Source organism: Meleagris gallopavo, chromosome 5, assembly GCF_000146605.3.
Source record: "Meleagris gallopavo isolate NT-WF06-2002-E0010 breed Aviagen turkey brand Nicholas breeding stock chromosome 5, Turkey_5.1, whole genome shotgun sequence".
NCBI classification, from domain to species: Eukaryota; Metazoa; Chordata; class Aves; order Galliformes; family Phasianidae; genus Meleagris; species Meleagris gallopavo.
In genome coordinates this window covers 1662013-1676831 of record NC_015015.2, presented here as the reverse complement: position 1 = coordinate 1676831, position 14819 = coordinate 1662013, and the positions used below count along the sequence as shown (strand labels likewise).

The following is a 14819-nucleotide window of genomic DNA, read 5'->3' as shown; positions in this document are numbered from 1 at the left end:
ATCCCATAGACGAAAGGTGGCTGGAGGGCTATAAACAAATAGACTGCAGCAGCACAAGGGAGGTGCTAGCAGAATGCTACAGGGACTGGTATTAGGATCAGTTTTATTTAACATCTTTATTAATGATCTGGAAGAATGGGTAAACAAAACGCTAATTAAATTCACAGATTTCAATATAGTGCGAGGTGTTATAAACATGAGGAGGAGAAAGAAATTCACGTAGAAGGAGGTTAGAAACACAGATAAACGGGATTCCTTCTGAAAAAATAAAGGCTAATACAGCTGAGAAGAATTTTAAAATGTAAATAACCAGAGAGGGGGAGAAACCTGAAAGTCGTTAGGCTGAAACAAAAGACCTAAGGGCGGCAGCTGACAGCAAATTATGTATGAGCTTGCAACATGAACACGGTTGTATCACAAGACATCAAAAAGACAACGCAATGCAAGACTGGACTTCCTGCAGAAGCAATGGCACACACAGCTGCCATACTAAATCAGCGCTCCAACTAGCCAAGTGTCCCCACTCAGCATCCATTATGTTAGCGGTGATGGTCCTGCAAAACATCAGGCTTGAGATTTTCAGCTTCTGGTGAAGATTTAAAAAAATAAACATGAAAAGAATAAGACCACCCGGAGAAAATGTGTGTATTAATAATAAAATAAATAATATGCCAACCGCCTTATCAGAAATTAAGATAGAGCAAGAAAGATGAACCTGGAAGGATTACAAAGATTGAATACATAAAGTGATTGGATCAGGAGCTGAAAGGCACGAGACACAAACATCAGGAAAGGTAAAGAAGGCTTCAGGCACTTCAAATGTGAGCCAGCTTGGATCTTTAAAGAAAGAAAATACAAGTAGGCAGAATGTAAGCGGAACATTAGTCCCCACGCATAACACCTACCAAACGAAGGAATAATCTTGAAGGGAAGTTTCTAAAATGTCTTTCCTTCGCTCACTGAACTGCAGCGAAGCACTCAAAAATACAGTGCAGGAGACAACCCTGCAACAGCAGGACGACTTAATAGGTCTTTTTCCATCTCTAACTTACACGATTCCATAAGGGACAATAAGCAGGGAGACAACCTTCTGCAAAATTAAATCACTGGGAATCAACTGGAGAATGAAAATTAAATCACAGTAAAGTATTTTCTTCTTTGTAAGCATTAGCATTAATCACATGCAAAAGTAAAATATTAGTTAATTTGATTCTCTCTGCCTTCCAGACTCCAGTCAAAATGAATCAATGCAGGAAGAGTGATTTCTCTGATAACTGAGGAGACGATAAGGAAAAATATCAGTAGAAAGAGATGGTGAAAATGAAATGACCAGAAAGGGACTACAGAAAACCATTTAGGCTCCGTTTCTTCCTGAATTCCTAATAAGGACAATGTATGTCATCCTTCACAACGGTGGCTTTTAAAGAGCCTTACCTAAAGCTGGTTAGAAGCGCAAAGAAAAACACCTTCCATGCTATAAACCACTCCTAATTTGTTGGTTTAAACGACTGTTATCACTGCTCTGCAAACCTGCAAAAGCCAGCTTTGTTGCGTGGTACCTTCAAAGGGTTATTAGTGTGCTGGAACGCCTCCAACCTGCCACGGGGAAAAGAACAAGGTAACCTAGAATCCCTGCAGCCCTTCCTCGAGGCACAGGAGCAAACACGCCTGGACGCAAAGTGTTTGCTAAGCACGGTACATCTGGGGACCCGTTTGCCCTAATTGCTCTGACACAGGTTAGGGGGGTGTGCAGAAGGCACTCGCTCAGCTCTGCGCGTCAGCATCACGTCGGTGCTGCGATGCAGCCTCAAGAATCGCACCTGCACTGTGTCAGCACCAGCAAGGAGGCACGGCACTGGCATTTACCTCTGCTCTGGGGGCCACAAAAGGTCACGGCAGACTAACAGCCCAATGGAGCAGTGTGTGTCAGGGGAGGCAGCACAAAGCCTTGTCAATCAGCAGTTAGTCTGCAGCTGACGCCACGAAGGACCTGTGCTGCTCCACAGCCAGCAATTCAGATGTGTACTTCACTGGGGCCCAACCCGTGTGCCGGTGAAACTGAGGCATGTGCTGTGGAATGAAAAAAAAAAACGGCCATGCAGGCAGTGAGAGCAGCACTGTGCTCAGACAAACCCTGCTGCCTCTCCTCCTGCTTGCTCTCCAGCACACAGTCCTATTTCTTCAGGTCAGTGACAGACAGTCTTCATCTGACATGGAAATATGTAATAACTGTAACAGAAATTTAAAAGCAATAATAATCCAGCCAAATGAACAACGCAGGAGAAAATAGCTAGGAATCTGTTTTGTCTCTCTAACGCATTTTGAAAATAGATGCTTTCCTGCTATCAGGAAGAAATAGTATATTTAATTAGAATCATAAATTGTTAAGCTTTTATAGTTAGTGATATATAATGAAACTAAATTAGTTTCTCACCACGTATGTTGTTTATTGTTCAAATTTTACAATATGTTCTAATAATGGGAGCGTTACGTATAGCGTTCATTTTCCATTTATATTCCACCAACGCCTTGATCTTTATTTACTTTAGATGAGTAGAAATCTGCATAGCCTTTACCTCCCCCAGAAAAATACACAGCATCTTCAACAACTCTGACTATTACAGGGCCAGGTGCTTCTTTAAAACTCTCTAAGCAGAGCTACGAACTTCACCTTCCTTCTGTAATCGAAGCTCAGATTCCAGCTCTAACACACAATGCTGGGGTGCCCACAAGCACTCTGCAGCACCAGCTCCTTCCTGCAGCTGTGCTCAGCTCTCCAGCAAACACACAGAGCCACAAACAGCACCAACTCGAGCACTTTTCTGTGGGACCGCAATTGTTTTCCTCTTTCCGTTCTCCCCAGCCCACAGCAACACAATCAAGATGCAAAAACATACAAGTGCAGCAGACATCTCTAATTTCATTGCTATTTAAGAGAAGCCCAGCAGCCCTGTGGACCGGTGAGGAAAGCACATTAAGCACTTGCAGCAGAACATCCAAGTAGACCTGTTTTGCAGCCTGATTAATAGAAACAACCTCTAAGGACTAATCACAAGTCGAGCCCTGTTTTGCAGATTAATAGAACACAGGCACATGAGAATAGGGAAGGTTACAGGATCGGAATATAAATAAGAAAAGGTGCATAACTCCGGGTAGCCTGACTGCTAGTAATTACCAGCTAAGGACACATCCTTACAGTGAGATCTCATCTTCTGTGCTAAAGCTGTTGATGTCTGGATGGGCAAGCTTTCTGTGCATCTCCCAGTGGCTAACCTGTATTTTAACTCCAAACTTACGCAACACAATCAAAACTTCTCTCTGAAATAAAGGCTATTTTCTTCTTAAATATCACTTAATCTTTTTTGTTCAGATGAGGTTATTAGAAAATTTGCAGAAAGTTGTTATAAAATTTTCAGCTATATAGACGTAGCTCAGCAATTACAGTGCTGGCATACAAAGGCTCAAGCTCCGTTGCCACTGCAGTACAGCAGCAGCTGCTGCTAAGGCCCAGCAGAGATGCTGAGCAGACATGGAATCTGGTGCCCAAAACCCTCAGTGAACTAAGGAAATCCTTTAACTTCGAAGAGGATACAATTCCTCATTCATGTTTCAAAGTATCTCTTTATTGACAGAAAGATTAAACGATAAATCAAGCTCTACCAGAGTGATTTATGCTTATTTCCACATTTTCTAGGCTTTCCCTAAACTCAGCCTCTTGCAGTGCTATAATCACACAAACGCCAGCAGTATCATTCTCAAACTTTTAAATCCAGGAGTTAATTAAAAAGCATTTTCAAGTTAGACAATGGAAGATGTTGCCTTAAAATGGTATTTTCTAAGTTTTTCAGCAAATATAAAACCTACGTTAGGTTCACAAGCAGAAGGAGAGGAACTACTAAGAACTGAAAAAACAAGTTTTGATGCACATACTCCTGATCACCGCGTACTGGGGCATCCCATGTTGAAAACCTGTAGGAGTGCAGCTTTCAGCAGGTTAGTGCTCAGTTCCCATTTCTCCTACACCTTCCTGCAATGCAGGATATGGAAGTGTCCCAAGCAGCCCAGATGGAACACCAGGAGAGGTGTTACAGAGAAGGTTTTTCTTGGGGTTTCTTTTTATTACATTCCCAGATTTGGAAACAAGAGGCATTAAGATCTGTGCCAGGAAAAGGAGACAAAGATTCCTTCTTACAAAAGGTTGTGTTTTTTTTTTTGTTTGTTTTTCCACATAGATTTTGAGGCAATGCACAGTCTTTAAGTATTTTCTCAGGGTACAAACTCACAAGCCTTTCCCAAAGGGGCACTACAGTAAATAAACTGCCTTTCTGAGGAAGCAGACCACACAGCTTTCTGCCAGTGCTACCCACCATTCCAGGCATGACATACGAAGCACATTAAATGTTGCTACCTTGTGCAGAGATACTTCAACCAAAATACTGCAGACAAGGAATGGAGTTACTAGGTGGTAACTGATAATTTCTCCCTGCACACTGTGCATGCAGCCAGCGTGCTCTTGTTTGTACACAATGACAGCAGGTACCGTAACCAGTCCTTCTGACTACACTGACATCCTGCTCAGAGGAAGCTTCACTGGTAAAGTCAGGAACGGCAGCGGCTCCCATACTTGAGATACACACAAACCAAAAAATTAACTAGCACCTAAACATTTTAGAGGTGGTAAATACCCAGTGGCCTCATTGATTTTCAGCTGAATCCGTGAGTCTTGAGCATTTGTGAAATTAAATGCTGAATCTATTCTACTGCAAGGATTCTCATGAAAATCTGATGAATGTAGTTGTCACTCCTGACCTTTCCATCTACGCTCAGATTCACAAGCAGTGTTCTCTTATTTGGAGTGCTATTGCAATTTCTGCTTTATCTCATAGCCTCTGTGAGTTCCATTAAGCATTTTAAACTGGTTAAAGTTAGCACTCTGATCAATAAATATTAGATAAATACAACCCAAATAATCTTCAAGATAGTCATGAGAAATCTTAGCCTTCATTGGGAGCTAACAAAATCTAGTCACTTGCTATATGACTTGCTTTTATTACACTCATATACTGCTTTTCAAATTTGATTGCTCCTCCATTTCTCTTCTACTTTTATCACCATCACAGCATGGAACCTCATCGTCACCATCGTATGAATAATGGAAATTCTTCCACCTGGTCTAGAAACACGCACACATCAAAATTATGTTGCTGATGAGCAAATTAACTTTAATCTAGGAGCATGAGATCACCAGCATTAACTAGCCTCTGGAAAGCACAGGTGACACTCGTTCTGGACCTCTGCTGTTTTGCCTAGCGCCTACTGAACTGAAAATGGTCCAGGAATTAAGAGACACAGCGTAGTTGCCTCAGTCAGTTTGGTACTACGCGGAAGAAGCTCAAATCCCTGTCTCCACAATAGGGAAAATTCAAGAGTTAGGAGAGCCACTATTTTATGCCTGTTTGTTTGAACTGGCTAGACTTCCACCCATAAATCAACAGTTCGCATGTTAAACCAGCAATGAATTCCCCAAAGCTCTTATTTGTGTTGAAGCCGAGCTCGAAGGAAAGTTTAAGGCTTTATCATTTGTTCCTGTGCTGGGGTGCACAGCTTTCCAAAGTAAGTTAGCTAGGAGAGGTTAGCGCTCCAGGATTTAAAATCACTTATGCAATAACCTATTTCAAATTGCAGACATTCCAATATTTCTTTAAAGAAAAATAAAATCAAAAAGCCTTTAGAAGCGAAGAGGAAAACACTTAGCTTAGAGCAAATCTGGTATCACGCAGACTGAAGAAAAATCAGCGGTGTTCCCAACCAGGCAAAAAATGTAAACAAAACAGCGCAATCTGGACCTGGGGAACACATTCTTCCATCTTAAAATGAGAAGCTTGAGGGACAAATGCCAAGAAAAACGAAACAGAAGCCTGCACCTTTTAACACAAGCACGCTACAGCGGTGGGGCGTTTGTTCAGCACACAGACAGAAGACTTCAGTCTTTGCCAACACTTTGCTCGGTTGCTTCTACTGAAGAAACTAGAACTCGTGAAAACTGGGACATCACCAAGCCTGCTGCCCAGCCTCCCCGTGGTTTCCTCACCACTAAACAGCAAAGAAGATCTTTATTGCTGAGTAGTTCAATTTCTATTCCTCCCTTGTTTTCTTTTTTCCAGGCACAAGTTAATTGCCAGCTAAGACTATGAAATAAAAGAAATGAGATCCATTCCAACCCATCAGTATATCTGAATCCTACCACATGAGCTGCCAATCGGTTTTCCAGTCCTCACACTCAATATCTGCTGTTAATTTGCTTGCTATTTCAAGAACTTAAAGACTGTCAGCAAAATCCATGATGCATTACAAAACTTATAATTGAAAAGGGGAAAAAAAAAACAACCAACATCTGACGCTTTTCTGACAGGATAAACAGAAAGTCTGAGGACGCTGATCAGAACGAGGGAGATGTGCTAACTTAGAGCAGCTTGAATTAAAATATAATTGCAAACGGAGCGGAGAAAGAAACAGTTACAGAAGAAAGTTTAAACCTTATGCAAAAGCCTTTTGACAAAACCCACAATATTGACAAGGTTCTAAAAAGAGAAGTGCAAAAATTGTTATTTCTAACGCGGATGAATAAATGTCTCTCTCTCAAGGCTTTCTTAAGGCTGCATTATCTATGCCAATTAAAATTGCGCTTCTGAAAAAGAAGTTCAGGCACTTCCTCTAGAGTTACTAAAAAAAGCAAATGAAAGCCTTGGCTCCGCAGAGGTGAGCGACAACCACTCGTTTGTTCTTGACCTCTGCATCACCCTCCAGATCAAACTCTCGGACATAGGAAAAACCCACCAGTATTCATTAAAAGCAACTGGGAGGCCAGCTTTGTGCTTGGCTTCTTGAGAGCGGAGCAAGCTGCAACCTGACAAAGGTGCAGGACATTGCCTAACAATGGCACCGCTCCTGTCAGAAGGGAAGAGCTTTAGCCCCAGCTTCATTCAAAACAAAGCCATTTTACGCACAGTGATGCAAATCACAGGTTTTGAGCCCTTATTTAAATAATCAATTTTTGTCTTTGACGTTTGTGCTTTTCCATTATTCCCATAAAGTCGATTCAATTAACCATTAAAATGCATTGATTTAGACCAAATTAGCTTTTATGCAAAACATTTCTGCTCCTCAAAAACATTCATCTCTACAGCAATTTTAACAAATATTTATGCTGAAATTATTTGGTCTTCAGTTTCACTTTTTGTTCCGTTGCATGTGGGTGGAATTTGCCCACATATTTTAATAGCAAAAAACCAACGTAACTGATTGCTTCATGAGATTTTACACCCGTGACACTTTTTGTGAAACATTACGGAGAACAGAATTTAAAATTGAGAAATAAACCTATCATCTAATTATTCATCAAGTTACATACCATGCAGCTCTAAGCACACACAAGTTTAACACGACACTTTCTCATTTCAGCTTTCTGTGTCTTTTAAACAAACCAAAAAACAGCTAGCTGAGGAGCTGGACAAAATAAGACAAAATAAGCAAATATTTTCCCTGAATAACTGTTTCTGTCAAAATGTGGTTCAAGCAAACTCTGGCTCCTGTTAACTGTAGCTCTCCAGTGGTTTGACTGCTTTAAAGCCTTTTCCAAATCCAGACATTGCTTGCATATTTGCATTCAAATGTCAGCAGCACACTAAAGTAAATGCAGACCTCAGCACGGATGAACAATTACAAACATTATTTAAATGCATGTAATTTAAAGTAATAACATTTGAATTTAAGTAAAATACGTGATCATTTAAGACATATTCACTACCTGAAGATGCATAAAAGCACAGGGCCTCTGCCTACCCTCCTAAAGATGCAGCAGCATATGAGTTATGCTTATGTGACCTCGACATACGGAGCCTTAAAATTTAAACTTCAGTTATCCATTACTGTTTGTAATTTTGTCTTATTTAGTAACTAGCCTTAATCTCACATTTATGAAGGGTAAAATCTTTCTATTGGAGTCCTGAAGAGTTTTGACCGCATGAAGGATAAACTATTAGAGCAAAGTCAGAAGGACCAGAAAGGAAAGAAAAATGTGGTGGATAATCTACAGACTAAATGGGCAACCTTCAGCCACTTTACTCCTTTCGAGGCACATCCAGGAATCCCCTTCCCAAGGTGTGAAAACATCTGTCAGATTTTCCTCCTCTGAAAGTGAGCAGAGCCCAGAGCGTGCCTCGCGTCCCACCTTGCTCCTTCCTCTGCTAGAGGCTGTTGCTCTGTTTCCAAGTCCCCTTCAGCTAATGCCATTTAATACTCTCAGAACCATCAGGCTAAATTCAAATTTTCTGCTCCTTAGAGGCTGTTGATATGCACCGCTGCACATTCCAATTGCAAATACACATGAATGCTCCTGTGTATTCTAAGTTATTTTCTACACACAAATTCTACTAAATTGTAAGTTAGGAGGCACTACTTGAATTCTCTCAGGTCTTTAGGAAGCTTTCAGATGCACCAGGAGCAATAAGACGTAATGAATATGGACTGATATTTCTTTTCTGTAGTTACACCGAGTTAGCAATTTACATTTTCTAAATAGATAAATGACTTATAGCCAGTTTTTCCAGTCTTCTGGCAATTACTTCTTAGAATCCTCCGACAGGCTGAAGCCTCCAGAATCACAGCTGTTATTCTTGGGTTGATCCCCCTTTTTAAATTAAAACCAGTAGCTTTATCAGCAAATGAGATTTTTTTCCCTCTGGAAATACAAAAATGCACATAAATTGAACATGCCAACTTATCTCATTTTAGGGTTGGAGCATCTTCTGGGTTAACGACCACTGTTCCACATCTGTGACAGAACTAATTGGGGTAAGGAGGCCATAAATACATACAACTCCACCACAAATTCTCTTCCTTTGGGGTAATCTAAAGATTTATAGGTAGTAGAGTGAGACATCATTGGAGGAGAAGGAAAAAAAAAAAGTGCCAAAATGCTCATTTGATTATTCTGTCTCAGTTTCCAGGCACAGATCAGATTTGAAACAGATTTTTTCCAGTATCTGATATGACTTTTCCTTCCTCTCAAGAACCAAGTAGAGTGCAGGGAACACTTAATTTTTACACTTCCTAGGGCTAAAAGCAAACAAACACACAACAATACCACAAAGCCAACAAATCTATCCTCTAACGAGACTCCACGTACTGATCTAAAAAGCTGCACTCTAAGTGATAGCCCCAAATCAAATTCTCATCACCAGTTGCTTCAGAACATGATTTGACAAGTTGTTTTTGTTTTTGTTTTTTTTACAGCTGACCACAGATGAAACATCCTCTAAGAGAGAACAAAAGCAGGACTTGGTCAGAGCTCAACTTGTCTTTCTAGCAATCCAGCTTAAACTCCCAGCAATCATTAATTGGAAAAGCTCAGTTATCAATCTATGAATTGATAGGGAGGAAGAATTAAGATTTGTCTGCCATGAAAAGGTCAGAATATGTACGTCACTTGTTCGTTACAGTGAAAATCAACTCTGACGACTTAACCCTTGATATTTCAGAACAAGTATTCTAAATTCACGTGTACACGTGCAAAATGAAACACTTCTAAATGTGTGTGGAAGTTAAAGGATAACAAATTGTCATTATGAATTTGGAAACCACAGGGCAGAAAACATTGCCACGTTTTGCCAGTACACAAACATTAACACATATAAAAGGCATTTCACACGGTTCCCATTTCAGAATTCCAAGTATTCTCTTTCACAAAAATACCTTTTCTGAGACTTGGGTTCTACATTCTCATCCAGATCACTTTCAGGAACTCTTTCTCCAAGAAATCTGTCTCAAATAAATTTGAAAAGATGCCTACACACTGCAATCACTGGATGCCTGCAGAATGCAAGCCCTCTGTCTCATGCGTACACATGAAATAAGCTGAGCACAATCTTAATCTTAGCTCGCAGCTCACGCTGCAGGATGATCAGCTGTAAGTCTCAAATCCACGGTACCCTCTGTAGGGCTTTTATGGGCTCTGTCTTCTGTGCATTTAATGTTGCTAGAGTGAAAAGAACCACTACGAAATGTCTTCATAAGATGGCTCCCAAGCTGAATTAAGACCATCCTTCCCAATTAGATGATGCTACAGGATTTAGAGAGTTAAGTTAAGCAACGTCAGGCTGAGTTAAGCTAGTTTAAATGAAGGATTTCAGACAGAGCTCCATCAGTGTTTTCTAGCCAGCACCAGTGTAAAAATATTATCTACAAAGCATTGTCAGAAACATCTCTGTGTACATGAACTACCAAAGACTGAGAGTTAAGTGAACAGTAAGGAGAAATATGAAGAAGTACAAGAAAAGGGGAAAATTTCTCATGTCCTCATACACTTGCCCCATTCTTTGGCTTAATATTTTTTATTTCCTCTTCCTCTACATTCACTTGCAAAACACCCTAACACCAAAAATATAAGTTATAAGCTTAAAATAAACTCTCTTTACAGGTGTGCATAAATCAGCATCTGAACACTTCAACTGACAATTAAGAATGCCAACTAGCACAACGATCACCACCACAGCAGATGGGTTTTCCAGTGGAGGCTCAAAAAACCTTGATTGTTGCTAGTGTAAGATTTTAAAATGAATGCTACTAAACCATCTTGGAGGTTTTTTCCAACCTTAGTGATTCTGTGAAAACCATATTGACTAAGCTAAGACGATTTCAAAGGCTCCACAGAGAGATAACAGGCACTGCAATTCAACACATGGAGAAAACAAGACAGGGTCTCCTTAGAACAACAATGGACAGTAATTTTCCTCTTGCATACAGTTGGTTCAGGGATTGAACGAAATCAAAACTGCCTCAAGATCATATCATTATAACTTGACAAGCAGAAGAGAACAATGCCTGTAACTGATCTGAAATAGCACTCAAAGCACCTGCTGCCTTGTGCTACACGTGTGCTAAATGCTACCATACCAATCTAGTAGAGCAGCAGGTACAAACGTCTAAATAGCATACAATATAATGGAACTTCCTTCCCTAATACACATTAAGATGCTCTTTCAGTTAATCCACAAGCACAGAACAGATACTGAGTCCATAATTTTTTAAGTGTGTTCAGCAGGCAGAAGAGAGATGACAACTTTTTCCCCTTATTTCACACAGATGGCCACATGCAGCATACTTATGCACAGAAAGAATGCAGCCATTGTTTCAGAGTGGTTAACAGCTAGGTTTGATACTATTCTGCAGGGCAAAGCAACAAAGCAGCTTGGTGCATTTTCAGCAGGAATCATTCCTGTTGTGGTTTAAGTAATCAAGAGCAAATAAAGTTTAAATTCAGACTTACCACGGGGCACCGTATATCCGGAATCCTTTAACTGTTACTTCTGAATCTTGTAAGTAAATACTATTTGTCAGGAGTGACTGAACATTGTCAAAGTCCTCTGGTTTCAATTTGGACACAGAAGGAAAGCGGTAGTAATCTTGTTTAACAAGGTCTGCCATGAATTCCTTATCAAATGTCAGTTCATGATTCCCAGCGATCACTATTTTATATTCATATGGCAGGTTTCCTGAAATAACAAAAAGAGAGGACTTAATTAGCACATTCTTCTCCCACACCTCATTGCCAGCACAATAAGTAGACAGCTAGCAGTGACAGAATGAAATACCCAAAATCTGTGTGCATCTCCATTTTGAGCAGAAGTTATTAATACCGCCTCTCTTCCATTGAATTGAACTGTTTTGAAATGTAAAATAATGCCACAAAGAAACATCCTAATAAAAAGTGAGTGCTTTCACAGATTCTGTCTCACTGAGACTTGCCAAAAATCACATGCAAGTTAGCATTAAAACTAAAAGTAGTCTAACATCCCCCCTCTGCCTTCACTGTGAGTCGTCTTCTAGTCTTTTAACCAATCTTTTACTTTGGTGCATATTCCTAACCATTATATAGGAAATGATTTTTTTGTTGTTGTTCCACAAAGGTACAAGCAGATGGATTCAATATATTATTATATATTCACTTCATGTAGTACTCTCATGGGCCTTTTGTTATTTACACAAACCACGAAAGCAACAACTGACCCACCGTAATCGTTAGTGCTGGTAGCCCAGATCTCATATGCACACACACACGTAGATGTTAGTAGATGTTAGCATCCACTCATTTGGAAGTAAAACATGGGTCCTGAAGACCTGTGTGGAAATTCACACGTACATCTTCCTGTTCTGCAGCTTCCAACATCTGCCTCAAAGGAACAAGGAGCTGGATGCTATGTATTTCTCTCGAATACTGTTCCCCTATTCATGAGCATTTGCTCTTTCACAGCTTTGACAGTTTAAACACTGTGTTTCAAGCAGCTTCTAAAAGTGTTTTTTCTTCTGTTAAAAAGAAGCTTTTAACAGTACCTGTAAGCACCTATACAGCAAGATTAACTTTCCCCTAAGAAAAGCTCAGAGAAAACTAGCCCAGACTCTCTGCTTTTCAATATTTACACAGAAACTATGCATGGAACATAAGCATCCTCTTCACAAAAATCAGCTAATTCTGGACAGAATAACTAAGTTATAAAGCCCTTGAAAAAAGAAAAACACACAATTTCATAGATTTCAAGACTGAACAAAATGCAGGCCATATACAGTCGTAACTCTGCACTTCTACATTGGACTGAAAGCTGAGTGAGATGCAATAAATGCTCGTCTACCTTATTCCATTCCCCGTGTCTGCTACACGCATCTCTGTAATTCATTTTTATTGAAACATTAGAAGTGGCAAGCACCAGCAATTCCTGCTCTCTGACAATCCTGGGCACAAGGCAAAATTCCTGCTTTCTTTTCTCAGGAAACACAAAAGAGACAACCGGCGTGCAGTGTGATATGCCCATCATAGCTGCCAGTCCCCCCAAAACATGCTAAATGTGATTACATCCTCAGAAAAGTAGGATGAATATGTCAGATTCAAGATTCTGCCACATTATCAACATTTGCCAGCTTTAGCAGAGAAAACTTCTCCTCTTACTAGATTAATGTCCACATTTTACACTTTCTCCAGTTTATTTTGATAAGAGATTTGAAAATTGGTACATTTCCCTGATATTATGTTCAATGAAACCTGGGACGCTGTGTTGGAAGCCAGTGCTTTCCATCTTGCTGTGTTAAAAAGAGGCTTACTTTGAAAACATAGGACATGAAAAGACAGACCAATTGTGGGAGCAGTGATTACTGAAAGGTGCAAATGTAATATCTTGCATGTTAGATAAACATCTGAACTCAGCAGAGAATAATCTGACAGTAATTGCTGTAGTTTATGTCCAAAAAGCTACTCATTTTACTGAACGTGGCCCCGCTCAGTCAGGTTGTGAGTGCCAGCAATGGAAGAGGAGCCTCAGGTTTTGTGCCAGGTAAAAGCAGGGAACTCAGGACAGAGCTGTACCGATGAGCCCTGTGGATCAACAGCATGGCCTGAGAAACATGGTCCTTGAGGAGAAATCCCAATTGTGACCAAAATGTGTGTCTGTCTGTGAGCTCCAGCTCTGCTGTAGTTCACATACAGTGAAGAGCACAAACACCTGAAGAGCAAGCAGTGCTGGCTGGAGATGTGTTTGCTGCAGGTCCACGTCCCCACGCAAGAGCAAGACAAGACGTGCTTCTTTCCATAGCTATACATACGTCATTATTTACCACAGGATGGGGACAGTTTTGACCTGGCTCCCTTGCTCTGTTCCCTGTTTAAAACACTCTCCTTTTCTGGAGTGACAGCCACTGGAGCTGACTCAAGGGAGAGAGATGTGAAACACAACTGTACCAAAAGCCAGGCCCGAGCAAAGAAGAGAAGCCAGAGGAAGTCTCATCCATTTCTTTCCTCTTCCCAGAGGAAAGACTATCTAGTACTAATCACAGTAATAAATTACCTGCAATTGGATTAGCTATTTGTTCATTGCATTTAGGTTTTCCCTTCCAGAAAGCCCTGCTGGCGGTGCACAACATTCATCCTCTTGATACAATTTAGGAAATATTTTGGCGTTTCTTCCTTTGACAGTTCTGCCCTTTGTCTATAATCTGCTGACCTTTTGTGCTTTATACAGGAGCATGAACAGCTACACACAAAATCTCCTACTCCATGGTATTTCAGTTTCCATCTTGACTAGATTTATCTCTGCATTACTGCTTCCACACTGTTCAGTAAGAGAGCCAACTGCAGCACAATACACAGGCTGAAAGGTATTCTCTGACTTTTCGTCGCTGCATTTCTGCCAGCTGCACTTGGTCTTCATTATTTTCCCAACAATTATATTTTTCTATCATGTATCAGTATTATTATTCATTCCATATTATACCGTGAATCTGGAAAAGGTAAGTATTATTTTTCAAGCTAGAAAAAGAGTTGATGTGTTTGATGGGATCAACCTCAACTCCCCAAGTAATACCTAAATTTAAATTAAAAATACTTACCTGTTTTCCAGGAGAAATCGAAAAGCTACTAAAAATGATTGGAGCACTGTGTCTTCTAAGTAGTCACTTATACTTGAGCACCTGAAATCTTAAGAAGGCTTACACTAGTGCACACACGTGTGGGGATCTTCCAATGTGCCTTTATGCCTTTGTTCTCGTTCCAGTGCCACTAAGCCTCTATGCCAGCACAAGGATTTGGTAGGTGCAGAGCACGGCTCGTCAGGAAACAAACTGATAAGATGAAAACTGATGTAGTGAGTAAGGAATGAGGCTTTACAGGCTTCTAAGGCAGAACGGGATTTCCTTCACTGGCAGCAAACACAAATACTACTTTAAAGTGGTAGATGGAAAATAGGCTGAATTTAAGTATAAGAATTAGGGGAGGA

General features: G+C 40.4%; 1 protein-coding gene across 1 annotated transcript in view; it reads right to left on the bottom strand.

Annotated features, from left to right (window-relative positions):
• MPPED2 (metallophosphoesterase domain containing 2) overlaps nt 1–14819 on the bottom strand; it is a 124015-nt gene that overhangs the window by 30667 nt on the left and 78529 nt on the right. The window contains exon 6 of the mRNA XM_003206082.4: nt 11327–11552. Within this exon, the coding sequence (XP_003206130.1) occupies nt 11327–11552 (226 nt within the window). The remainder of the gene's footprint in view (nt 1–11326; nt 11553–14819) is intronic.